Source organism: Mandrillus leucophaeus, unplaced genomic scaffold (assembly GCF_000951045.1).
Source record: "Mandrillus leucophaeus isolate KB7577 unplaced genomic scaffold, Mleu.le_1.0 Scaffold820, whole genome shotgun sequence".
NCBI classification, from domain to species: domain Eukaryota; kingdom Metazoa; phylum Chordata; class Mammalia; order Primates; family Cercopithecidae; genus Mandrillus; species Mandrillus leucophaeus.
Genome location: NW_012108920.1, coordinates 483,768 through 508,763, shown reverse-complemented (window position 1 = coordinate 508,763; position 24,996 = coordinate 483,768). Strand labels below are relative to the sequence as shown.

The following is a 24,996-nucleotide window of genomic DNA, read 5'->3' as shown; positions in this document are numbered from 1 at the left end:
GCCGGGAGTGGTGGCGTGTGCCTGTGGTCTCAGCTACTTGGGAGGCTGAGGCAGGAGAATCGCATGAACCCGAAAGGCAGAAGTTTAGTGAGCTGAGATCGTGCCACTGCACTCCAGCCTGGGAGACGGAGTGAGACTGCCTCAAAAAAAAAAAAAAAAAAAAAAGAAAAAAGAAAAAAGAAAAAAAAGAAAAAAAAATCCTTAATCATTTTTGAACAAGGGGCTTCATATTTACGTCTTGCACTGAGCCCCACAGCTATTCTCTGACTGGCCCTGTTAGGGCGACGGTGTTGGGACTAAGTGTCTCCCTGCCGGCCCCATCCCCCCTTTCCCTCCCTGACAGCCCCTCCTCCCAGCTTCTCAGCAGCCCCAGTCCTGCCTGCCCTCCCACCATACAGCCTCCCACCCACCAACAGCCGGGGGAGTTCTGGGGATGCACCTAACGCCCCTTTGAGGCCCGGCTCCAGCTGCACTGGAGGCGTCTGCCCGGCCCAGCCGCAAACCGGCACTCTCCTTACCCCACTGGGCACCCCCAGTCGCTGCTTTGGTTGCCTGGTTGATCCCTGCGATGCTGGAGAAGGATGGGGGCTGGCCCCTATGGGCTATGGCAGTAAAGGCCCAGGCCCAGAACCCCCGGGGACAGCAACCCTCCACCCAAGACTCTGCGGGATTGCCCCCTAGAGGTGAGCAAAGAGGCAAAGACAACTGTTCCATCTTTATTAGAAAAGCAACCAAAAAAAGTGAGGGGCGAGCCTGGCCCTAAAGGACCCCTCCACTGTGACACAGGCACAGCCGGCTCATCCCGGTGTCGAGGGGTGGACATGGCCAGCTGGGTGTGGGCAGATTTACAAAGTCAACATTTCATAGAAAAGGATGCCGCCTGGCGTGCAGATGGCGACCAATCCACCTTCACATGGCTAAGGTGGACCCCTCCTCCTCTGGGCCCCCACGTGGTGCGGACAGCCCTGACCTGGGTACAGGGTGAATGCCATGAGGAGGTGGACTGGGCAGGCCTGGGGGCTGTGTGGGGAGTGGCATCCCACGTGGGCCTCTGGCCCTGCCCAGGGTCCAGGCTGAGGGGGCATTCCAGGGCATCCCAGGCCTGGCCGGTCTCCTGGGGAGTGGTGGTGGGGCTGCAGGGGCCCCTCAAATGTCCATGTAGTCGTCGTCCTCGTCTGTCTCGCTCTCCAGCGAGGACTCCTGGCTGGATGTCTCCAGGACCTCCAGGGCCGGCTGGCACAGGCTCTCCTTCCTCACGTTGGCAGCAGACTGGGCAGAAAGGATGGCTGACTGCAGAGAGGGCCGAGCGGGGCACTAGTCAGGGATGGTTGAGCTCTGCCCCAAATCCCTCTGTCACCTTCACCCCTGCCCCAGGCTCCCGATTCACCCTCACCCCTGTCCCAGGCCCCTATGCCATCCTCACCTACACCCCCAGTCCCTCCTGCCACCCCCACCCCCACCCTAGGTCCCCTTGTAACCTGTGCCGCCCACCCACACGCGTGGTTCCGGCCCAGCCTCTGAGGTCACCTTCAGTTTCTGCTTGGTCTCCTCCGAGATGCTGCCTTTGGGGGAGAGCAGGGTTGGGGTGGGTGGCGTGACGGTGATCTCAGGGGGGAACTTGGTGGCGGCGGAGGGGATGACCAGCTTTGGCATGTTGGGCAGGGGGCGGGACTTAGCCCGGCTGGGCTCTGCCTTGCCTGGGTGACCCTCTGGTGGCTGGGCACTCCCACCGCTGGGGGCCTTGGAGCTGGCGGCTGTTGGGGGAGAGCTCAGGGGCTGAGTCTCACTCGCAGCCTCCTGAGCCTCCCCTTCCCTTCTCGGCTCAGGCCTCAGTTTCCCCTCTGGAAGACAAAGGGACCAAGAGCACCTCCTGCCTGCTGCATCACACAGTGAGCACTTTATCTCGCCCCCACTGGTCCTGGGTCTTTATGCTGTGTAGTTTGTGCTGGCTGGCAGGCTCCAAGGCTTCTACCCTGGGCAGATACTTGGCTCAAGCCTGCAGGGACCCAACTCTGGCCCTGGGCTGTGGGGAGCTGGGACTGTGAACCTCACCCAGTAACACCATGAACTCAAAAAGTCCAGGGCCTGAGACTCCCCGAGCCTTGCTGGGTTCTGCAAGACCTCCAGGCATCATGCTTGCATGAACTGTCACATCCCTACAACCATCCTAGGATCCATGTCCTATTGGTGTCTATGCCCCAGGGAGGACACTGAAGCCCAGAGCTGGTCACTCAGCTAGGTGTGGTCACTGGGCTGGCTCCAGGGCCTCCACTTTCACCTCATCCTCCAGGGGGAGCAAGGGGCTGAGTTTGCCCAGAGCCTGAAAGCTGGGACAGTTGCAGGCCTGGCAGCCTCTAGGGAGCTGCATGAGCCGGGAGGACCCGGCTGGCCTGGCTCGCCTCCACATTCCTCTGCAGCCCTATGGCTTTAAAAGGAATGGGGTTTACACAGAGCCCATGCCTGGCCCCCAGGGGCTGGCGCCAGGTCCTGCCATCCCGAGTGGTCTGTGGGAGGCCCACGCCAGGAGGAGTCCCCAAGGGGCCTGCCTGGTTGGAGCAGCTGGTGGGAACAGGCCGGACAGAGGCCAGGGCTAGAATCTGACGTGGTTGCCGACAGGGACGCCTGCTTGGCCCAGCCCAACCTGTCCACCCTTCTGCCTGCTGCTGATGTCCCTCAAGTGTCTGTCACGGGGCCCATGCTCCTCCCTGTCCATGACTGCCCCTCTTTCCCCACTCTGGGCTCAGCCTGGGTCTTGCAGTACGCCCAAGCAGGCTGCCTGCCCTCGCTAGTACCCTTCCATGATGCCAGGGACAGAATAAGCCTCTGGTGTCCCTCTTTACCCAGCCCCTGACACAATGGGCCATGAGCCAAACTCTTCAGCCTGGGCCTCTCCCTTGGCTCCCCTCTCCGGCCTGCACTACCCCCATTTCCTCCCCATCTCATTCCATGGGGCATCCCCAGGCCCTGCCCTCCAAGGCCAGGACAGGAAACCCACCCTGGCTGCCAGCTGTGAGGCAGCCTCCTGCGGGCTGGTGCTGGGCTGCTCCCAACTCGCCTTACCCTGGCTGCAGGTGGGCTCGGTGCCTGTCCCTGGGGCAGCCTCTGCTGGCCAGCAGTGTGGCTCTGCTGGGGAACTTGTGGGGGCCGTCTTCACTTGCGCACTGCGCCGTGGCTCCTGGGGTGGGAAGCCCGTGCCCTCTGCCACTCTCGCCAGCTCTTCTCCCTCTGTGGGGACATGGGCTCACCACGGGTAATGGACTCATCCACCCCACAGGCTCCCATGCATCTGTTCCAGGTCCCATGGGCCCAGGCTGTGCCCTGGGACACTGGGCAGGGGAGCATGGCCAATGCTGGGGTCCTGGCTGAGGCATCTCTCCCCTCCACAGGGCAGCCCGGGTTGGTGCTGCCAAGAAATCACTCACCACCCAAGAGGACACTGGTGGGGGCTGGCTCCCCACCCCCAGAGGGCTCCCCGCCCCCAAGACGGCTGTACACCTGATCCAGTGGGGCCACACCTGAGTCTTTGAGGCCCAGCCTCTCTAAGATCCCATCACAAGGCAGTGAGAGGGGATGCGGGGTGGTGTCCACTCTCCTTCCAGCTCACATAAGCAGCATTCAGAAACAAGATCAGGACCAAAACCCAAACAACCCAACTAAGACCAAAGTGGATGCTGGCACTGTGGCTCCTGTCCAGCCAGCCACACCTTTCCTGGCCTGAGGCAGGGGCCAGGAATTGGGCTCAGTTGTGCCAAGGCCAGGATGGGCCTAAGAGGCAAATGCTGTCCATACGGCTGCTGGTCAGGCGGTTACTCAGATCGGTCCCCAGTTCCCAGGCCTCCAAGCCCTGCCCCCACCCTCCACACGGCCCTCGCTTCCCTTGCTGCTCCCCGTCTTCTCACTCAGGCCTGGACTCTCCCATCACACTGTTCATCAACCACTGCCTTTCCAGCCTGCCCCCGCCTCCCCATCCCACTCCTCTGCCAGGAAGCCCTCTGTCCTCTCCAGCAGGGGGTGCCAGCTCCCCTCCTTGGTCAGCAGGAGTGACAGCTCCCAGTACAAAGCTGGGGCCAGCAGGAGACTGCTGGGCTAGGCAGAGGCCTCAGGAGCCATGGCCATGCCCATCGGGCTGCTTTGCCTGAGGCTCCTGCCCCAGGCTGGCTGAGGCCTTGTCTCAAGCCTCCACCCCCTCGGGCCACTCCCTCCTATGCTCACTGTCATTCCCAGGTCCAGCCCCTGAAACACTGTCTGGCAAGGATGAGTTCCTCAGAAGGCTCCTCCTGCCAAGCTCCCAGCCACTCCCCTACCTCTTGCAGGCAGGTCAGGGCTCACCAGGGCTGGGTACACACCCACCAAGCAGGCCTTCTCTCAGTCCTGTGGCCCTTCCACAGGCCGGCAGCCTGGCTGGACACACCCCTCAGTGGGGGTGGAAGGGCAGGCACCTGGCTTTCTTGCTGTGGCATTCTGCAGGAGGAGGCAGGGGCAGGCACCCTCCCTCCCCAGGCTACCTGGCTGCCTTATGAGGAGCACTATGGTGGGGGGGCTGAGGGGAGGGGCCTACCTGGGGATCCATCTTGCAGAAAAGGGCTGGAGCTCTCCCAGCTACCCCACGACTTGAGTTCTCTGTGGGAAGCAGGTGGCCAGGCCAAAATCCTGTGCCACTGGGGCAACTCTCCCTGCTCCTCAGCGCAGACCCATGAGCCAGGTGCCAGGTCTGGGCTGGTTGTCTCCCAGGCCCTATATCCCAGGAGGCTCCTGGGCCTGGCTCTGTCTCCCCCTGGCCTCTAGGGACCTGCATGAGGCCAGCATTCCAGCCCCCTTCACCATGCTCAGGGGTGGTGCCCTTACTTGAGTCTTGATTTGGGAACCTCTGTTCCACCCTCCCGCCTTGCTCCACTCCCCTCACCCTAGATGGCCTGACTGCCTCAGAGAGAGGGGTCTTCCTCTTCTAAGGCCAGGCACTGTTCTAGCAGCTGTTCATGGAACCAGGTCCTAGGCTGTGGTGGGCAGGCACATGGCAAAGGAGATAAGCACGTGCCCAGAGGAGAGAGATGCCTGGACAGGCAGTGCCAGGGTCCCTCTGGGGACACAAGAGCCCTGACTGACCCCGAGCTCTCTGGGTGCAAATGCTGCATGGGGCCATGGCCTGGTCAGCACAGCCTGGGTAGATGGGTGAGCTCTTCCCTAGGGAAGAGGGGCACCTGAGAGCACCCTGCCTGCTTCCGCGGCCACCTTCCCACTGGAGACAGGGCTGCCCACCCTGGGAACAGCACCTGCCAGGGGCCCCGCTATACCTGCCCTCCTGGCTCCCTCACACATTGAGTACAGCATCCTTAGAGAATTCATCCTCAAATCTGCCCTCCCAAGTGGCTCAGCCATTGCTCAGCCCTGGCTCCCAGCCTCATCCCCAGCCCAGCTGTGGCTCCAGGCCTGGACACTCTCAAATTGGTGGGCGCCTCTGCAGGCAGAACCTGCCGTCCCCTGCAGCAGCCAGTTGCAGCAAGCCTGGGGGGCCTTGGCCCTGCTGAGGCCAGCTTGTTCCTGGTGCTTCCCCCTTTCTAGAGGTTGTGGGATGGGCTCTGGGGGGACATGCCTGTTTCAGCTTGGCTGTGTTACCACCCCAGAAAGCTCTGAGGACCCTTGGGGGACGCCCACTCCAACATGACCAGCCACACGCCCTCTGCTTGCGGATCTGCGGCAGCCCTGAGGCAGACAGGTATGGAAGCGGAGCGGGGCTGCTCAGGGAATGCCGAGCACGGGCCATTAGGAAGAGGCCAGGCCTACAATGGCACATTCTCAGCTGAGGGCTGCTCCCTGCCCCCAGTGTCATTCAAGAGTTTCATCCTGGCAAAAGGCCATTTAATTTGGTTTTGGGAATGGGAATAGAAAAGGATCAACTCTCCAGGCTGAAGAAGGTATGCTAGGAAACAGATCCTCTTTCTTAGATCTAACAGTTAGAGGAAAGAAGGACGTGAATTACAGCTTTGGCCTGCTTGGCGGTGGGACAGGCAGGCAGAGGGAAAGCAGGCAGCCTCCAGCCCCCTACCCCGCTACCCCTGGCCCTGGCATCCACCGGGCCCTCCCACACCGCGGGGAGGTGTGTGTGGCCTACAGTGATCTCAGTAGCTCCTGAGATTAGGTTATAAAAGACACCGAGGCTTCCTCTGTGTTCTCTCGGTGGAGTCAATGGCTCTGGGGAGAACCAGTCACCACGACACAGAGACACTCAGTTGTTTATAGAAAGGCCTTATATGGGAGGAGCCGAGGCCTCTGGCCAATAACCAGTGAGGACCTGAGGCTGCCAACACCCCAAGGGAGCTCAGATGCACTGATGATACCTTGACTGCAACCACGTGCGAGACCCTGAGCCAACTCCACCCCACTAAGCCATTGTAAATTCCTGACCGTCAAAAATTACAAGATGAGAGTATGAGACGGATACAAGGCAAGACAGCCCGAGACAGAGGGACAGGAACTGGGTCTTCATGGGAGTGAGTCAGCTACCGACACTGACCAACTGATTATGGCACTGGGCTCCCATCACCCCCACACCTTGAAATCACCATCACCAGGCGGGGCATGGTGGTTCACACCTGTAATCCCAGCACTTTGAGAGGCTGAGGCGAGTGGATCTCCTGAGCCCAGGAGTTTAAGATCAGCTTGGGCAACATGGTGAAACCCCATCTCTACAAAAAATACAAAAATTAGCCAGGCGTAGTGGCCTGTGCTTGTAGTCTCAGCTACCTGGGAGGCTGAGGTGGGAGGATCACCTGAGCCCAGGGAGGTTGAGGCTGCAGTGAGCCATGATCGCACTGCTGCACTCCAGCCTAGGCAACAGAGTGAGACCCTGTTTCAAAACAAACAGGCTGGGCGTGGTGGCTCATTCCTGTAATCCCAGCATGGGAGGCCGAGGCAGGTGGATCACCTGAGGTCAGGAGTTCGAGACCAGCCTGGCCAACATGGGGAAACCTCTGTCTCCACTAAAAATATAAAAAAAACCCAAAACCCATGCCAGGTCTCTGCTTAATACCAAGCACCATTCCAAATCCTGCAGTGCCATTATCTTCATCTTATCCATTTTATGCAGGAAATTGAGGCAGAAAGAAGAAAAGGGATGGCCAAGGTCACATGGTGGTAGAACCACTACAGTTCTTTTTTTTGAGATAGAGTCTTGCTCTGTTGCCCAGGCTGGAGTGCAGTAGCGTGAGGTCGGCTCACTGCAACCTCCACCTCCCAGCTTCAAGCAATTCTGCTTCAGCCACCCGAGTAGGTGGGATTACAGGCACCGACCGCCACACCCAGCTAATTTTTGTATTTTGAGTAGAGATGGGGTTTCACCATGTTGGCCAGGATGGTTTCCATCTCTTGACCTCATGACCCACCCACCTCGGCCTCCCACAGTGCTGGGATTACAGGTGTAAGCCAACACGCCCAGCTAGCACTAGTTCTTTTACTGCTTTTGATCCTGAAGCCCTCACAGCCTCCTCTGGGAACAAATGGCCACAGGTTCCGACCCAAAAGGAAGTAATTCTTTGTCTCACAGGGCCACAGCCAGTGCAACCGAGGCTCACTGGGCTAGAGGATGCCTACAGGTTCACAATCCTCAAAGCAGTGTGGATGGCATCAGGTGAAAACATCAGCACCTGCTGCTTGAGCCACCATGGGAAAGAGCTAAGAAGGACTTCTCAACTCAACCTCCACTCAGGCCCACAGTCTGTGGGAGCTCTCAGGCCTGCCTTCTGCTGGGCACTTCTGCAGAGTCGCTGCCTCATGGTTCAGATGGGCGGGAAATTCAGCTGGGAAGACAGGTGGGCCTCCGGGAGTGACACAGGCTATGGGCCAGTGCCGGGTCTGGGGCAAGGAAACAGGCTGGGTCCCTGAGGCAGGGAGGGAGAAGCAGGCGAGGGCCTGAAAGGGAGGGTTGCAGAAACTGGTCCATTGCTGGATGTCCCCAGGGGCACAGGGAACCCTCTGACCAGGCTGGTCTCTCCTGGGGCCCCACCAGCTGGGGAGATGAATTAGTTAGGGAACATCCCTGTCCTATTATAGGGTCTTCAGAGCCTGGCCACGTGGTCACAGAGTCCTGGGAACCATCAGCGAAGGGCCCCCTGCCCTGGGTGGCAGGTGGAACCTGGCCCAGGACTGAGCTGAACCCAGTCTGGCAGAATTGCAGCTGCCAGAGCTGCTGGTGTCAGCACCAGCGAGGGGGATGGTGCCTTGTCTACTCCCCTCTCACTCACTGGCTGTAGCAGTGCTGCCTCTACATCCCCTCCCCCCAGGAAGGATCTGTGGCCTAGCTGTCTGCTCTGCATTTGCCCTGCAGGCTGCCATTCCAATGGATCCTGGGTTTTAGAAGGAACAGGAGCTTTCACTGACGAGGTCAGCAAGGCCCTCTACTGCCTGCACCTTTGTCCTCTCTGTTTTCCTTCACAAGCCCCCTGACCTGCCCCTGCCCTCATCCTGGCTGGCTTCTGTCTTGCCCATGAGGCAAGATGGGGTTTGAGCAGATCTGCTGGCCCTGCACCCAGTAGGGCCTGATACCCAGAAACTGTTTACAGGTATCTGAGGCCAGATACCAGTGGCCTTGCAGCATGCTGAAGGTCAGGACCCCTTCCAGTGCCCCGAGGGAGGCCTGGTGTGGGCTAGTATCCCTTTTTCCTACCTGACCAAGCCATCCTTCCTACTTACTGTAAGCCTTTGTGGGGAGGAAACCACGACAGCAGCAAACACGTCGGTGATGGTGTTTGCTTCCTCCCTCCTCACCACCCCCTTTCACAGACAGGGAGACTGAGGCACCCAGGTTAGGTTCAGAATGGTAGATGTAGGATGTGCTGACCAGGGCCACAGAGGCTGCCAGTGACTGGTGAGTGGACCCGTAGCCATCTGCCCTGCCACCCCATGGGATTGACTGGGCAGGTGGGCACTGCTTTCCTCCCTTACCCACACTCACACTCTCCATGCAGGGAGGACTTGATGGTGGCAGTGGCGTGGGCCCAGCTCTGGACTGGGATGGGACTCACCTGGGCCCAGAGAGGCCATGCTGGGGGTAGCTTCAGGCCTGTGTGGCCGGGGAGGCCCAGGGTCCTTGGATGGGTCCAGGGTGGAAGCTGATGCTGAGGGAGGGCAGGTGATAACAGTTGTGGCAGCAGCTAGTGCAGGGCGAGGCTTGGTGTGAGCATCACTGGGCCGCTGGGCAGAGTCAGCTGGCACAGGGTCAGGGGCTGTGGGTGCCACTGTCACAGGAAAGAAGTTCTCTCGGCTGTCTTTCGGGTGCTTTGGAGTGGTGGGGGTATCCCCCGAGGCCTGTGAGGACAAATGAGAGGTAAGAAAGGCTGGCAAGGCAGCCCTGAGCCCACGACTGCTCTGCCCGCCAGCCCACCAGTGCTGTCTCACAGGACACCCTGTGTGCCTGGGGCTGCCAGCACTGCCCATATGATACCACTGAGCCCCCACAATGCTACCAACAAGGTCCATCAGAGAGGCACCCCATCAGGATCCTGCTGATGCTAGGACACAGCTGGGGACCCAGAACCCCTCCCTGGGAGGATGTTCAGGCCATACTGGTGGGGACTCAGTGGAAGGACCTCCAGCTGGCCTTGCCCTCACATCATAGGGTGCCAGTCTGGAAGGAGTATGTCCAGTAGGACCCTAGGCACGGGAGCAGCTCCCAACCCAGGGAATGCAGGAACAGGTGGTTAGTCTTGGAGGGTGACTTCCTAAGGGCCACGCATTGGAAAGTCCTGAGGGAGCTAGTAGGATGCTGCAAGAGTTTCCTTCCTGGGCCTGATACCACAGCCCACTGTGACCTACTGCCACAGCACCCAGTGCTGCCCCCAGCTTGGCCTCTCCCTTGCAGCCTGGCCTTGGCAGCTGCTTCCACCATGGGCCTTCAATTTCCAGGTGAGCCAGGCCCTAGGGGCCTCCGAGTCTTCAACCACACAGTTCCCTCTTCCACGAGGCCCTTTTGGGGCTCTTTTCACAGGGCTACTTTTGCTCCCACTCCCAGTCAGCCCTTCTGGGACAGGTGTGAAGGCTCCAGTGCCCTGATAGCATGTCTTGAGGTGATGTGAGGTAGCCCTGAGGCAGCCTCTCACAGCTGAGCAGAGGGGCTGGGCCCATCCTTCAGCCCTCCCCAGCACCAGGCCAACTGTACTGTGGGAGCTGGCCCACATGGGGCTGGCTGGCAGCACCCCAACCCCCTCGAGGGTGGGAGAGTCACACGCCTGCAGGTGGATACCTCAGTGCATGGGGGCGGGCAGTCTGCTACCACCGATGATCCCGTCTCTTCTAACATTGGTTTTGCTAAAATGCCCTGTTCCCCAATTCCATATGGTTCAGGACAGGCCCCTGTGGACTCTGCTACATACTGGGTGTCTGGGATGTGCCCCAGGCCAGTGCTCTGGGGCCTTGTCCTGTGGGAGGGCGGGGCAGGAGGACAGACCTGTCTCTCTGGCCCTGAGGGCCTGCGGCGGTGCCAGTGGTGTTGTAGCAGCCTAGTTGGCAGCGTGAGCAGACACACTGGAGAAAGGTGAGTGCAGCGTCCCTGTCCTCGCTCAGGAGCAGGCCTCGGCCGTGGGCACTGAGCCTCTAATTATTTCAGAGCGCCCTCCAGGCGGGTTCAGGGCTGCCATGGCAACCAGGACATGCCGTGAGCAAAATGGACACTCCCTGAGGGGCGGGAGCTGTGGGCTCTGATGGCAGGAAATGGGCCTCCAAAATTGGGCTTGAGGGAGGAGAGGACCAGAGGATGGCAGCCAGCCCCCACAGTGCCATCTTCTCTGGGACCAGGGTAAGAATCCTGGGTAGGAAATGCAATGAGAGGGCCCATGGCAGATACCAAGGCACCCCCACCGCACCACCAGGGTCTGGGAAGCAGGCAGGTAGGTCTGAGGGTCATTAGGGCCTCCTCCCCACCACTCTCCTCCACACCCTGGGAGGGGACTGCTGGGGCCTGGCCTGGCGTCGCCCAGCAGCAGGTAACCTGAAAGGTAAGGACCTGGGTCCCCTTGCTCTGGCCACCCCCATAACCCAGGCTGTATCTTCCAAGGTCTCTGACGGAAACTTCTGCCCACCCAGCCCTCAGGGGCCCTGATATGCATGTCCTTGGCAAAATGGGGTCTGGCCCTGCCCTGACTCCTACCAGCTCAGCACCCCTTTCTTCTCACACTATAGTGTGGGGTTGTAGGGGGGTTTCCTGTGTGGATCTATCTTTTAAGGACATCAAAAGCAGAAACAGCCCTCCTGTCTCCTGAGTGGTCACCACTCACATGTCCACCTGCTTCACCTGGGCCAGTGGAGGAGGCATGGCACCCTGGTGGACCTGGGCCTGGGCCCAGCACTGGGGCCCAGGCAGCTGTGCTACGCACTCTGCCCAGCTGGACAATGAAATGGTGGGGACTGCTGGGGTTTGGGGCACTCCCTGCCAAGGACTCTAGCCCTTAGCTGGGGACCAGGCCCACCTACTCCCCACAGCATGCCCTGTCTGGCCCACAGCCTGCTTGGTCAAAGCTGAACCTCCCAGGCTTCCGCTGACGTAACAGCCCAGGCAGGTGGTGGGGGCCTGAGGCCCCATTCCACTGAGAGGAAGCCTGTCTGGACCCCAAAGGCAGCTACCAACCCTCTGCTAGGGGACCTGGAACAAAGGGACCTGGGGCGACGCTACCCGGGGCATCGGGCCACCCCTGGGGACAAGAGGCTGCACCTACTCAAATGGCATGCCACCAAACCTCTGGCTTGGAGGCTTATGTTTTAGACAGAGCACACCTGCTCTCTCTGCCTGCCATGTCTGCCCCTCCCTGCCTCATTCTCTCACTGAGATCTGATCCCATCCCTCCCACTTCTTCGGTCATGGAGACCCCACCCCAACTCATAGCCAGACCCTGCCCACTGGCTTCAAGCTGGACTTCTCCCATGGAGACTTCTCTCCTCCAGACCCAGCACCTTACCTGCTCCTGCTCAAGCCTTTTCCAGCCTCATCACTTCTCAAAAATAGCCCTGGCCCCTGGGTTCCCATATCCATCAGGCCCCCATCCTCACTGCCCTGGCATTGCTGACCAGCTGGCCCCTGGGAACACTCTCCTTCCTGGCTACTTCCCTGTCCTGCCCAAGTCTCTTCTCTGTGCCTGTGACCTGGCCAAGGTCCTTGGCCCTGCCTGTGTCCTCTTCTGGCCTCTGATGGCTTCAGGGGCACTTACCCCAGGTCTCTGGCCTGGACTGCCCCTCCAGGTGGGGGCCCCTGACCTTCCTGACCACTTGGCCTCTCTCTCTTAAAAGAGTCTCAGACTCAACACAAACCCAATCTCAACCCTGGCTTGGGGTCCTCCCAGGAGGGGCCTCCCCCACTCCCTATTCTCTGCCATATCTTGGACCCTGCCCCAGCCCTGGCCTGGCCCCTGAACCAACCCCTTCTTCCCCACTCAGGAGCGTGGCTGCCTTGCTTTCTCCCTGCTTAATAAACTCCAGGACTCCTGCCTACCCTCTCTTAGGACACCTTGCTCCCTACATGCCCTCCCCTCATGGAGAGGGGGGCGGTCCCTGTGTAGGCTGCATCTCCACCTTTACCCAGCCACCTGGCTCCTAACCAGCCTGGCTCTAACATTGTTTCTTCTACTTCTGTCCCAGAAGGAATGACCTTCCCAGGTGAGGTCAGCTGGCTAGGGGTCATCCTCCTTGATAGAGAAAAGGTGGCTGAGGTGAGGAGACCCCTCGGCATGTCTGAACTGGGGTCTAGGCCCTGTCAAGTTCCCGCCCACCATGGCCATGGGCTGGAGGCTCAGCTGACCCCTGCTCATCTCCCCTTGGCCCAAGCTGACCACCACAATAACAGTCCCAAAAGTGGACCTGTTTCTCAGCCTGCATCCTAGGGCCTTGACATGGAGCAGGCTCCGCAAGATGAGGCTGGCACAGGCTAAATTGGGCTTACCTGTCTCTGGGCGGCAGCCCCAAGATGGACCTGGCAGAACTTCACAGCCTGCTCCAGCGCAGCCTCCTCATCCACCTTAACAGCGAGATGCCGGAGGTCAGGGGGCCCAGGCCATTGTGGTGAGCCTCCCCCAGCCCTGTCTGTGTATGTAGCACGGGCCAGCCTAGGTAGGGGGCATGCCCTGTGGCTCAGGTGCCCCCCACCACCCCAGACTCCACTGAAGAGCCAGTTGTCCCCACTGCTGTCCACACCCGGACCCCTACCTCCCAGCTCTTCATGGGTAGCAGGGGCAGGTGCCCATCCATCTTCCAGGTGGGGGTGCCTGTTCAGGTGCCACAGCACCAGGTACTGGTGCCAGGACTAGACCCAGCCGTTCCTCTGAGCCCATCTGGCTATACCAAGCTCATTTCTATGGCTGAGTTACTTACATCCTCACAAGCTGAAGCTGGCAGGCAGACTCAGGGCTCCAACCAAGCCTTCAAATTCAGCTGAGGCTCAGCTGCTAGGGGATGAGGGGAGTCTTCTGAGCTAAAACCTGCCCCGTAAGTGGGCAGGATGGAGGGCCATGATTAGAGTGGGAGAGGCCTTTTAGAATCCCAGGCCTGATGGAGATCGCCCCATGCTGTGTCAAGTGTGTCTGGAGATTCAGTGCCCAAGGTCCATACGATATGGGGCAGTTGGGGTTGGGGTGCATTGCAAACTGACATGATTAGAGGGAATACTGTATGTCAGGGATGGTCATCCCATCTGAGCCAGTCACTAAAGTTTTGGAGATTCTTCCTATGGGAATAATTTTAAACGGAGAAAAAGGAAAGTGCTTGATATATTAAAATAAAATGTTTTAAAAAAGAAGGCAAAATGAGAAGGGGATCTCTGGTCACTGCAGCCATCTTTAGATGACAGCCACAGAAGTCTTGAAGGAAATGCCCTAAGATGCGCCCAGAGGCCCGGCACAGCGGTGGGAGCAGCGGTCCAGACTCCCTGCGCTGGTTGTGATAAGGTTTCTGAGATAGGCTCTCACTTCCTTCCAGGCTGAATATCAACTTTTTAAAGCTCATTGCAGAATGTGAACAGTGGGGAATGGGGTGGGAAGAATACCTAAAACCCAGCCCAAGGGCAGGCCCGGGAGACCCTCCTTGAGAATAGAAAGGCAAGAGTGGGGATGCTACCAGCACACAAGTGCCCCCAGGCCTCTGCCCGCTGCCCACCTGCTTGATGAGCATGTAGGTCTCCGACATGATCCTCTCCACACGGCCAAGGTCGTAGGCCACACCCTTCTGGCCCTGCTGCCACACACGGTAGGCATCCAGTAGAAGTGTCTTGCCTGACTCCGTGTCCTCCAGGAGTTTCCTCTTGCGGCTGAGCCGGGGGAGCGGCTCCTCGGGGTGGCCCCCTGCCCTGGTCCCTATGGTGGTGGCAGGGGCGGGGGCTGGCTGGGCTGGGGTGAGCGGGGTGGGCTGCTGCCGGGCACTGATGCTCAGTTCCTCCAGGGACAGCTCAGTGGGCCGGCTTTCGGGGCCCCGGTCCCTTGGGGGACGACCTGGCGGCAGGGGTGGTGTCCGCTCCAAGTCTGAGTGGCGAATAGTGGCCTCACTCGTGTCCATGGGTTCAGTGGGCCCTGCCCGGGGGGTCTCCTTGTCCTTCCACTCCCCGCTTTGGTCTGCACTGTCTCCTGCATCCATGGCCACAGGCCGGTGGTTGAGGAGGCCCACTTTGCCCCCTGGCTCGGGCCCTGGCCCTGAGCCATCAGCTAGAGGGGGCTTCTTCGGCTGAGGGAGGCCCTCCTGGCCATCCTCAGGACTGGCCTTGTGTGAGACATCGGTGGTCATCCTTGCTCCGGGGAGGCTACAGACCTTGGGCCCTGGGCGTTCTGACTCCTACAAAGAAACCAAAGGTAAGATGTTGTGCCGTTGGTGTCTCCACTGCAATGAATCACCTCTGGGGGCTGGTGAGCCCAACCTGGGCCTCTCCCACCTGACATCTGTCTGGCTGTGGACATCCGCCAGCTGGTCAGGGCTGTGTCTCAATTATCAGAGAAGGATACTGGGCACAGAGACCTGCCTGAGAAAGGCCTTCCCTCCTCTGCACCTCTGGCTGCCCTACCACACTCTCCCAGGTAGCAAGGGGCTGACGGGACTCTGGAGGTGGCACTGCTCCTGAATAACAGGCCTGGATTGAGTTGGGGCAGCATTGCCCAGCTCTCCTTTGACTCCATGATGTGACCTCTGAGCAGCTCTGGGCATTTTATGGGATGGGACCTGCCCAGGTCCACCAAGCGTGTTTGCTGCAGAGGCAAGTCTTCCTGGCCCCTAAAGCATGAGGCCTGGGCTTGGGGGCTGGCAAGGATTCCTCCCCAACGGGCTCAGGCTGATCCCCTGCGCCAAGCCACAGCCAGCCCTACCAGGCATAAGCTCTGGAGGCAGTCCTGGTTCAACTCTCAACAGCCCCACCCACTAGGCTGGCTGCTTAACCTCCCTGGCCTCCTTCAGGTGCTAAGCTGTGAGAAGGAGGCACTGCTACATCTGCCTCGAGGCTGAAAAGGCACGAAGCACACACACAGTGTTCTCACAGGCCTTGGTCATCCTGCCAGGAAGAGGTCTTAGGACCCCGCCCTGGGTGGTGCACGCCCTTGGGGAGCTCAGTTTCGTGGAGTCACTACCGCGCTCACTAATCACCAAGTGCATCTATGCCTCACTGAATTCATGTGCACTCATTACCACAGCTGACCTTCCCTGCCTAGGCAAAGGCGGGATGGACGCTACCCCACAGATGGGGACCCTTGGGCACATCCTGCCTCGGGGTGTGCAAATGGTGGGATCGGGCCCACCGCCTGAGAAGGGCTTGGAAGCGTGTTCATGGGCCGTGAAGGAGAGGGGGACACAGGTGGCATACCTCTGCGAGCTCGCTCAGTGTGTCTTCCAGCACCTTCACAGTGAGGATGAAGGCCCGCTGCGCCAGGACCTGGCGGTCAGCATCTCGAAGATACTTCCTGTGGTCATACAGGGGTAAGTCAGAGAGGACGGGAGGGCATCTGACACCACACAGCACTGCTAGATGGTGGTCACTGCTCATCCCTGCCTTGAGGATGCCTGTTGGTTCCTCAGTGTCCCAACTAACCACCTGTTGGGGATGCTCCCCTAGAAGCTTCCCCTGAGCTCCCTCTATCCACAGAGCCAGTAGGCCTCTGACCTGGCTCCAGCCTGTTGCCCTTGGGCCCTCTGTAGTGAGCCCACCCTGTGTGCTGTGCTCAGTGACAGCTGGGGAGGGCCTATAGCTGCTCCCTCAGGTCTGGCTCCAGGGTGTCCCAGGCCCCAGCTGGAGGCCCCTGAACTCCTGGCACACTGCCTGGCAAGTGGTAGGTGTGACAGCCAGAGGGTGAGACAGTACAGGCATGGGAGGAGGCCCAGCCCAGCCAACGGCGTGAGGCCTCCAGGCCAGGCCCATCTACATCTGAGCTGCATCTCTTCCAGGATGCCCCCAACATCCCCCATAAATGGCAGCTGTAACAGATGGCTCTGTTGTCTGTCCTGCCCTCTCTGGCAGAGAGCTCCCTGTTTACCACTGAGGCCTAGGCACCCCTATTGCTCACCCCACTGTTACTGGCCTTTGTCTGGGGAACCACAGCTATCTTCTGAACATCTGTTTTCCCTACAACCTGACAGCATCCCGAGAGCCCTGAGTTGGGGGAAGCAGGAGGAAAGGAAAGGCTGGGTAGTCAAGTCTCAACGTGCAACCAGGATCAGTGGGGACAGCCTGTGTCTGCCCCAGGGTGCCTGGGGACGGGAAGTGTTGCTTAGGTTCTAGACACTGGGACAGAGAGGCCCCCAAGGAGAATGAAGAGCTGGTCCAGGCTCCCAGCCAGTGGTCCTCACAGCTGGGCCAGAGCGTGGAGAAGCTGCCTGGGGTGGGTGTGCCCCTGACCCACACAGCACGCCAGGCTGTGTCCGGGGTGGCTGCACTCACTTGCCCTGGTCTGGGGTTCGCTGAAGCATGGAGGACACCTTCAGCAGGGTGCTGTGGTCCCGCAGCTGGGCCAGCACCTTGAGCAGCAGCACGATGGAGCGGTTCATGTGCCAGGCAAAGCTGCCCGGCCGGTCAATCTCGTCCACGGGGATCCGCCAGATGCCCTGTGGGGTGGACGGCGCAGGTGTGTGAGGCGGGTGGTTGCCCCAAGGGGCGGTTCCCCACAAAGGGGCACCCTGTCTGGTGTCTCCACAGTGCCCAAGGAGACACTGTCCAGCCAGGGGCTTCCTGGACCCCTCTCACTGTCCCAAGGAGGACAGAAGTGCATCCCCACCCCCTTCCTCCTCATGGGTGGCAGCAAATGATCGATAGACCCACTGCTCTGCAGCCTCCTCTTTTGTATGCCTGCATCGCATATGTTTGCTGGACCTCTCCCCTACGGGACGCACTCAGGTGGAGCCTGTTCAAACATATGGACAGACAGTGAGAGGCCCAGTGTGTACACCTCCCTGCACAGGAGCTTAACCAGCCACCAGACCACTTGTTAGAGGTGGAAATGCTGAGTCAAAGCGGGCTGCAGGGAAGCTCTGGCAAGGCTCCTCCCTCACCCACTCCCTCCAGCAGTGCCCAGAGGATCATCTGCAGCTCCTGGGATGCCTGGGGTCCCCCTCCCTCTTCCCATTTCTTGCCATCCTGCCCCACTCCTCTGTGAAAGCTTAACCAGGACAAAGTTGACTTTGGGGAGCCCCCCGCATCATCTCCCTTGGCCCTTGCTCTACCTGCTGTGGCACTGGGCATCCCCTACCTATCACTAGCTCCAGGGTCTGGTTCGCTGCTGTGTCCTAGTGACCAGCATAGCATCTGACACCTACTCGGGGTCCAGGCAGGGTATAGGGAAAGTGCAGATGATGGAGGGAGTGATGAGGAAACAGGCATTAAGGAGGCCTATCTCTGGGGTGACACCTCAGGGGCCTGGAATAAGTAAACTGGCTCCCAGATGGGTCCCTGCAGCCAACATGCTGAAGGAACTGCTGCCCATAATGGACCAAGGTTATGAGTGATACCGCTTTCTCCCTGGCATGGGGCCTGGCCCACATTATGCTGCAGTACAGGATTCTGGGGACCTGGGCCCCCAGCTACAGGGACTCTGCAGGATGTCTAGTTGGTGCCCCTGGGGCCTGGCCCACATCATGCTGCAGTACAGGATTCTGGGGACCTGGGCCCCCAGCTACAGGGACTCTGCAGGATGTCTAGTTGGTGCCCCTCTCAGGGCCCTGTCCCTGTGGGTCCTTGCTGATTGTCCACAGTATCTGTACACATGTGTGGGCCCACCCTGCTCTAACAGCCCTGGAAGGGAAGCCAGGGCACTGCCAGCCCTGAGCTGTTAAAGGCCTGAAAGGAGCTTAAAACTCGCAGCCTTAAGCCCCTGTGGCCTCTACACTGGCTCCTGTTGTGACATGGAGGGTCCAACCCGCAGGCTGGGGGACTATGTGGAGGCTGGCAGCCACCTTCTACCTCCTGGCAGTGCCTGAAAAGGACAAAAACAGGGTACTGAGGCTATCCACACCCAGGGCAGCAAACATCAACGCTGCATCTTCCTACCATGCAGACGTGGATCCTGAAGCAGCTTATGAAAAGACACCTGCTTTCCAACAGACAGGGTCTGTCTACAGTAGGCGCCAGAGCGGGCAGACACTGTCTCCTGGGTCTCCATTTGCTGCAGCAGTATGTCCTGCTGAAGACGCTCCCATCCCTGCACCTCCCAGGGCACCCAGACACCAACAGACACACCCGTGAGGACGGGTCTAGTTTGCATCACACACGCCAGCACAGTTTGGATCCCTATCTCCCTTCCATTTCCTTTCGTAACATAACACCACTGATTTCAGAAAGGATGGAAGACCAAACAATCAGGCAGTGAGTCCATGGAAAACCAGAGGGAACTACAGACGCCGCCGCTCGCTTGGCCACCCCCACGCTATCGTGATTCTCAAAACTTCCCCAGTCAGCCCTAAGAGGCTTGAAAGGCAGCATTTTACATTTGCATGTGCTCTGGTTTCATTTTGGCATCTTGCTTGGCCTTTTTCTGGTAACAGTGCGCTGAAGGGCACGTTTCCCGGGCAGGGTCAGGCCAGCTACTGTGCCCTAGTTCATCTCTTCACCTTATCTTCACTCACATGCCCCAGTATGGGGGCTCCTATCTTTACCTACCTTGCACTGGGCACTATTCCCAGAAGCCCCTTCTGTTGTGGGCTTGTCCTTTCCCTGCCCCCAGGATTGGCCCCCTTGCCTGCTCAGCCAGGCCTGAGACCCACCCACCAGCCATGGGAATTCAGCCAGGATCCCAGTCAGGCTTCCCCTCCTAATGACAGCCTTTAGGAATAACCTCTCTTCTCTGTGGCCTGGGGCGGTATGCAGATGGACATACATCCCAAAGGGTGGGGGGACTTCCTGTGGCCATGAGGCTGGCCTCCAGAGAAAGCTGGTCTGAAGAGTGAAGCTACCAGGCAGAGTCACGAGCCGGTGGGAGCAAGCCAACTGGCTTTCTGCCTACACCAGGTGGAGCTGGGCTTCTGTGTTTGCAGCAAGAGACCCAATGAAAAGGATGATACCGGCAGCCCCAGAATGACCTGGCCATGGCGGTTCTCCACAGAGCGGCAGTAGCCACAGCAGCCCTCTCCCTCCACTGTCCCTCTAACACCGGGCCTGTGGAGGGCTATGAAGCTCCTAGAGAACCAGGATGCTGAGGATCTCCTGGAGTGGGACAGGTGCAAGGGACGGCCCCTGCTTCACCTGGTTTTCCTCACCATGGCCCACACAGGAGGAAGGGGGATGGCCAGGTTCCAACTGCAACAGCAGAAGCCCCACTGCATTCAGCCCAGGGGGCACATGTTCAGGCCTCAGGGATGGTGTGGAGAATGTGCTAGGGGTGAGCTCGGGTAAAGCTAAGCCAGGGCCAGAAAAGAAGGGCATGGGCAGCAGGGACCAGGAGCTCTGGCTGAGGGCAGGTGGAGGGAGCCAGCACCAGGCCAACACCCCCATGGCATCTGAGGGAAAGGCAGAGGCAGGATCACAGATGGGCAGGGGCCACGAGTAGCAGCTGAGAGAAGCTGGGGTGCCACGAGGAGGGTCTCCTCTGGCCCTCTCCTAGTTCTCCCTCAGCCCTGGGTCCCAATGCTCTGGCTATACCCCTTGCCTCGCCTCTCCCAGCTCTACAGGCACACATGCTGTCTTCAGATTTGCCTCACTTGATTCCCGGGCCCTGGTGTCACCAGGGCTGGGTTCCATGGTGGCCAGAGTGGCTGGGATAATCCTTGCTTAGAGAGTTGAAGGCAGCTGGGGGTGCACACCAGTAGCCTCCGAGGACTTAAAGACATTGAGATGGTGCTGAGGCTTCCCCTCCGTGCCAAGCATCTCATTCCAAGCATCTCAGTCAATGCCCCAACCCTTCAGAATGGCTCTGGGCTCCTCACTGGCAGATGAGGTCACAGAGACAGATTTTAACAATCTGAATAATTTATGGAGCCCCAGACTCTAAGCTGAGTGCCTGATACAAGTTACCAAACCCTGCCTACAGCCTTAAGACTTGGTTGTCTTCCCACTGCTCTTGAGGAAACAGAGCTTCAAATGCTGAGTCCCATGGTAGGGTGAGCCTAGGGGTCCAGAGAGGGAAGGCATGACTACTATGATTTGGGAACCCATGAAGACTTTCCCAGGGGAATTGAGAGCTGGTTAAGTGGAGGTGGTGGGATGCTGCCGGGCCAGCCTGTGCTCTTGCCCTGTTATTTTATGAGGGGGCTGGGAAGCAGGGTGAAGTGCCTGGGGGCAGAAGGGCTGTGCAATCTTGGCAGGTGGCACTACTTAGAGGTGACAAGTGTCCCTGAAGGTATAGAACACTGCTATTCCCAGCCAACAGGCCAAGGCCACGCCCAGGCCTATGGCTCATGGCTCATGCTGTCTCCAGCACACTGTGGTCTCGGGGGAGCTTACTCCTGGAGGGGCATGGGCTCTCTTTTCTGCCAGACACAGCCTTTCACTCAGCCAGGGCCAACCCTGAGCTTGACAGCCTGAGGCCGCAGATTCAAACACAGTTCTGGTTCTCATAGTAAACCCCACTGCTGGCTGCTGGGTCACTGCTTGGGCCATTTTTAGTGGCACAGCCCAAGGCTGTTCTGAGGCTCCCTAAGCTGAGGGTTCCCAGCTCTGTCACCTTTGCGGACCCCAACTTTCAGTCATGACTCCTTCTAGAGCTTCCTCCACTTCAAGGGCACAGGCAAAGGCTCTTCAGGAAAACAAGTACCCCTGGAAATTCCAAGGCAAGAAAGAAGGGTGAGGAAGAGGAGCAGGCCAGTCAGAACAGTACTCAGACCCAAGGCATGAGCTTGTCACAGAGTGGACGAGGGTCAGGTGTGGGCTGAGTAGGGACATAGAGATTCATCCTACATCTACATTGGGAAGGACAGCCTAAGTATGTAATCAATTCACCCCTCATTTTCCAGAGAGGGAAACTGAGTTCAGGTGACCTGCCAAGGCTGCCCAGTGACGCAAAGTGGGACCAGGACTCAGGGGCCAGACTCGCCCACCTCAAGTCTCTTCCTACACCCCTGCTTAACACTCAGAGGAACAAGAAATTAGCAGCCTCCCTGTTTTACAGATGTAGAAATGGAAGCATGGAGAATGCAGTGATGCCAGTTCACCTCAGTTTTGAAAAGGTGCCTCTTAAGACTTGGAAAAGTCCATCGCACAGGCAGGCTGCCACTGGAATGCCTGCCTGTGGACAGGGTGGCTGGCAGGTGGCCAGTGTCTTCCACCAGCACCATGGGTGCCTCAGAGTGTCATAATTAAGTCCCTTGGGCAATGTTGCAAGAAATGGCCTCTAAGCAAGCTCTCTGTTGGCCTTTTCCAGCTGTCCCCTGCTGCCACACCCACAGGATTCAGACGCAACCCCCTGTCCCATTCTGTCATTCCCAGGGCCATGCCCAGTTGGGATGCCAGGTGAGGCTCAAGCAAGAGGGCAGACGAGGGAGGAAGCATACTTGGGAGTATCCAGAATGGCTGTGAAGGAGCTGCCTGGGCGCTGCACAGAGGTGCCGAGGAGGGAACAGGCCGTGAGGTACCAGCAGCCATCTGGGAGACCCAGGGCACCTGGCCTGACAAGGGAGCAAGCAGGCAGCTGGGCAGGTGGTCATCTGCTTCACACAGCAGTCTCTTTCCTCTCCAGCTCACCCAGGTGGTCCAATCCAAACTAGCCTGAGTCTGCTAGGGGCCTTCTTGGGCTTGGCCCGGCCTGGTTAGGCACTGCCTGCAGGGTTGCCCCTAGCATCTAACGTCAGCAGCCAGTTTCAAGGGCCTGAGTCTTGGATGGGAACAGCTGCCCTGCCACAGTCCCCTGGACTCTGGGCTCCCCAGGGTGGAGCGGATGGGTGGGGCAAGCAGGAGGGCTGCATCTCTCTGGCTCACACCTGTACCTCAAGGCCTTTGAGCAGAGCCTGGCCTCCTGGGAGGCTCAAGACCTGAGAGCCAAGATGAAATCTCAGAGAACTCCTGAAGCCCCTGGGGAGAAGAGAAGCCCACAGACAGAGAGAGTCAGGACAGACAGACAGGGACACGGGCCCTTGAGTCCTGCCTGCAGACTGCCCAGAAAAGTAGTATTTCAGGTAAAAACCACAAATCCTGGCCTCCACATCCCTTTGCCCTTGGTGTAGCCCTAAGGTGACTCTGATTCCCAAGAGGGCAAGGAAAGTGTCTTGTCCTCCCTCATGTTCCTAGTGCCACATCCAGGCTAGTTAGCCCTGAGTATGCATTGGAGAGTTTATGCCAGAGATAAATCCCCTTCAAGAACGCTGGGGAAGCCCAACTTCCCAGTGATCCAGGGTGAGGGGAAAGGAGAGAGGTTGGAACAAGAAGTAATGGGCTAGGAGAGCAAGGGATGTGGGGGGCTTTTGAAGAAAGCCAGAAAAAAATCAGGATGCAGCTGGTGCCAGAGAAGAAGCGTCTGCCAAGCAGATGAGGAAATGGGCAGCCGAGTCAGGGGTCATAGTAGTGACTCCCTCAGAGTCTTACCCCATCACCCACAGCGTCCTGAGCAGAAAGTGTATCATTTTAATCCTGACTTTTAACTCAGCAAATACAGTACATGTATTTTCCTGCATCACCAAAAACATTATTCAAAATGACCACAGAGCACTTCACTGCACAGTCAAGTGGGCTACTGGTGAGCATCTGGCTCTGAGACTTAAGGATTCTGATGAAGAATGCGGGCTGAACATCCTTCTCCACAAAGCTTTTCTCCCACTCTTCGAGATAGATCACCCAGAGGGGACCAAGAGAGTGGGCAGGCAGCAGCAGGTTGGTCTCCAGGAAGCAGGGCCTGGGTACCTGAGCTGACACAGTGGGTGAGTGTCCTGTCTTCCTGGGCCCTCCTAGCCCCAAGCCAGCCCTGTATGCCCATGGTAAGACGGGTGGGCAAAGCTTCCTAGAGGAGCTCAGCTCTGCCAGCTCTGTTCACAGAAAACACAGCACTGTGAGCAACCAAGGGAGAGCCCGTTCCCCTGGTGGAGGGATTCCTCCAGCATCCCCCGTGGCACGGGTGTCGTGGTGACTCAGTGCTCCGAACAGGCGAGGGCGGGGAGCCTGTTGGCATCCCATTCCCAAGAGCAGTGGGCACAGGGTGTAGGAGCAGACTGCATTGAGCTGAGGGCCAGCTGCTGAGTGGGTGGCTGCAGCTAGAGAGCGATGGAGCCTCTCAGCAGAGAGGGCTGCTGGGAGAGGAGATTAGGGGCCTCCCCGCCCCCCAGAAAAGCATAAAAACTTCCTCCTGGTTCCAGCCTATTCTTAAGCACCTCAAGCAGAGCCAGGAAGGGGATTGCATCTGGCCCTGAGGTCAGGAGCAGCTGTGGGGAAAATACCAAAATCCTCCACAATCCTGGGGAGACCCCTGTCACCCACAAACCCACACAAGTCACCAAAATGGCAAAACAGCTTGGAGGAAAAGGAGGGGATGGCGTGGGGCGTGTAGGGCAAACTTCATCTCCTGGGGCCAACCGTCTTCACAGGCTGCCTGCCCAGCTCCTTTAACACATGATTTCACTTACACCTTGCTGGGGGAGAGATTTGTTCCAGGGCAACCAGCCAGCAGGGAGCCAAGACTACAGTTCAACTAAGCCTGCCATGCTCTTTGCACTCTACCAGGCTTGTCCCCAAGGAAGACCAGCATCACAGACAGAGTCAGGCCGGCTGGGCAGCACCCCTCCGAGCCCTGGCCCAGATTGCTCCTTCTGGAGCCTCCCTACTCAAGAGTCCCGAAGCCTTTAGAGGCAGGACTGTTTCCAGACCAGCAGCTCCCTATCTTCCTGATGCCCTGAGGAGCTGAGGGCCTGGCCCCTCCCGCAGTCCTGTTCCTCCCCTAAGGCTGGGAGGAAAGGGGCCCCAGAAGCAAGCCAGGTCGAACACCCCTAGGGACAGGAAGTTCCTGCAGCTTCTACCACAAACCTATGAGGGCGGGCCTCTCTGGCCGCAGGGTTGTACACAGGCCACCAGGGGCGCCCTGACCTCCACCCACTCCTACCCCCACCCCCAACAACGCGGTCCTGGCTCTCCAGGCGGGGCTACTGAGGGCAAGGGATTCCCCGCGCCATCCACAGGTAATGAGTTCTCTCTGCAGGCAGGGGCTGGGAAAGCCTGCAATTTGCCTGCAGCTGGCGCCCGCTCGTTTCCAGCCTCTCCTGCCAAATAAGACATCGAGCGCTAGGTCCCCAGAACTGCCGGGCTGTTCCTCCCCTCCCCCTCCTGGGAAAAGCAGAAACGACAAACAACCAAGTGCATGGGGAGAGCCCCGCCGCCAACTCTGGTGTGGGCTCTATGTGCCGTACGCCGCCCACCCCCCACCGTCCCATGCAACCCTTTCCCCCAACCCCACTCCTCCTCCCACTCCGCTGTGGGGCAAGGTCCCAGCCCAGCGCACATAACGGGCCGGTGCTTATAAAGCGCTGGAACCATCTTCCTGTCCCCGCACAGCAGTTATTTATAGCTAGGGAAGCACCAAGCCCGGACACGCTGCCCACCCGGCCGGGCGGCCAGCTCACCATCCCCAAGAGCGGCACGGCGCAGCTCCT

At 59.0% G+C, this 24,996-nt stretch overlaps 1 protein-coding gene across 5 annotated transcripts in view; it reads right to left on the bottom strand.

The window, feature by feature from the left end:
- Positions 1–703: 703 nt before the first annotated feature.
- Positions 704–24,996, bottom strand: part of CABIN1 (calcineurin binding protein 1) — a 166,528-nt gene continuing 142,235 nt past the window's right edge. For 4 of the 5 annotated variants that reach the window (XM_011967986.1, XM_011967988.1, XM_011967989.1 and 1 more), the window contains 8 exons: positions 16,883–17,046; positions 15,812–15,908; positions 14,128–14,796; positions 12,920–12,994; positions 9,018–9,300; positions 3,061–3,225; positions 1,528–1,841; positions 704–1,290 (listed from right to left, as the gene is read on the bottom strand). In XM_011967986.1, coding sequence (XP_011823376.1) covers positions 1,147–1,290; positions 1,528–1,841; positions 3,061–3,225; positions 9,018–9,300; positions 12,920–12,994; positions 14,128–14,796; positions 15,812–15,908; positions 16,883–17,046 — 1,911 coding nt within the window. In that variant the 3' untranslated portion in view covers positions 704–1,146. The remainder of the gene's footprint in view (positions 1,291–1,527; positions 1,842–3,060; positions 3,226–9,017; positions 9,301–12,919; positions 12,995–14,127; positions 14,797–15,811; positions 15,909–16,882; positions 17,047–24,996) is intronic. The other variant, XM_011967987.1, reaches the window with a different exon arrangement.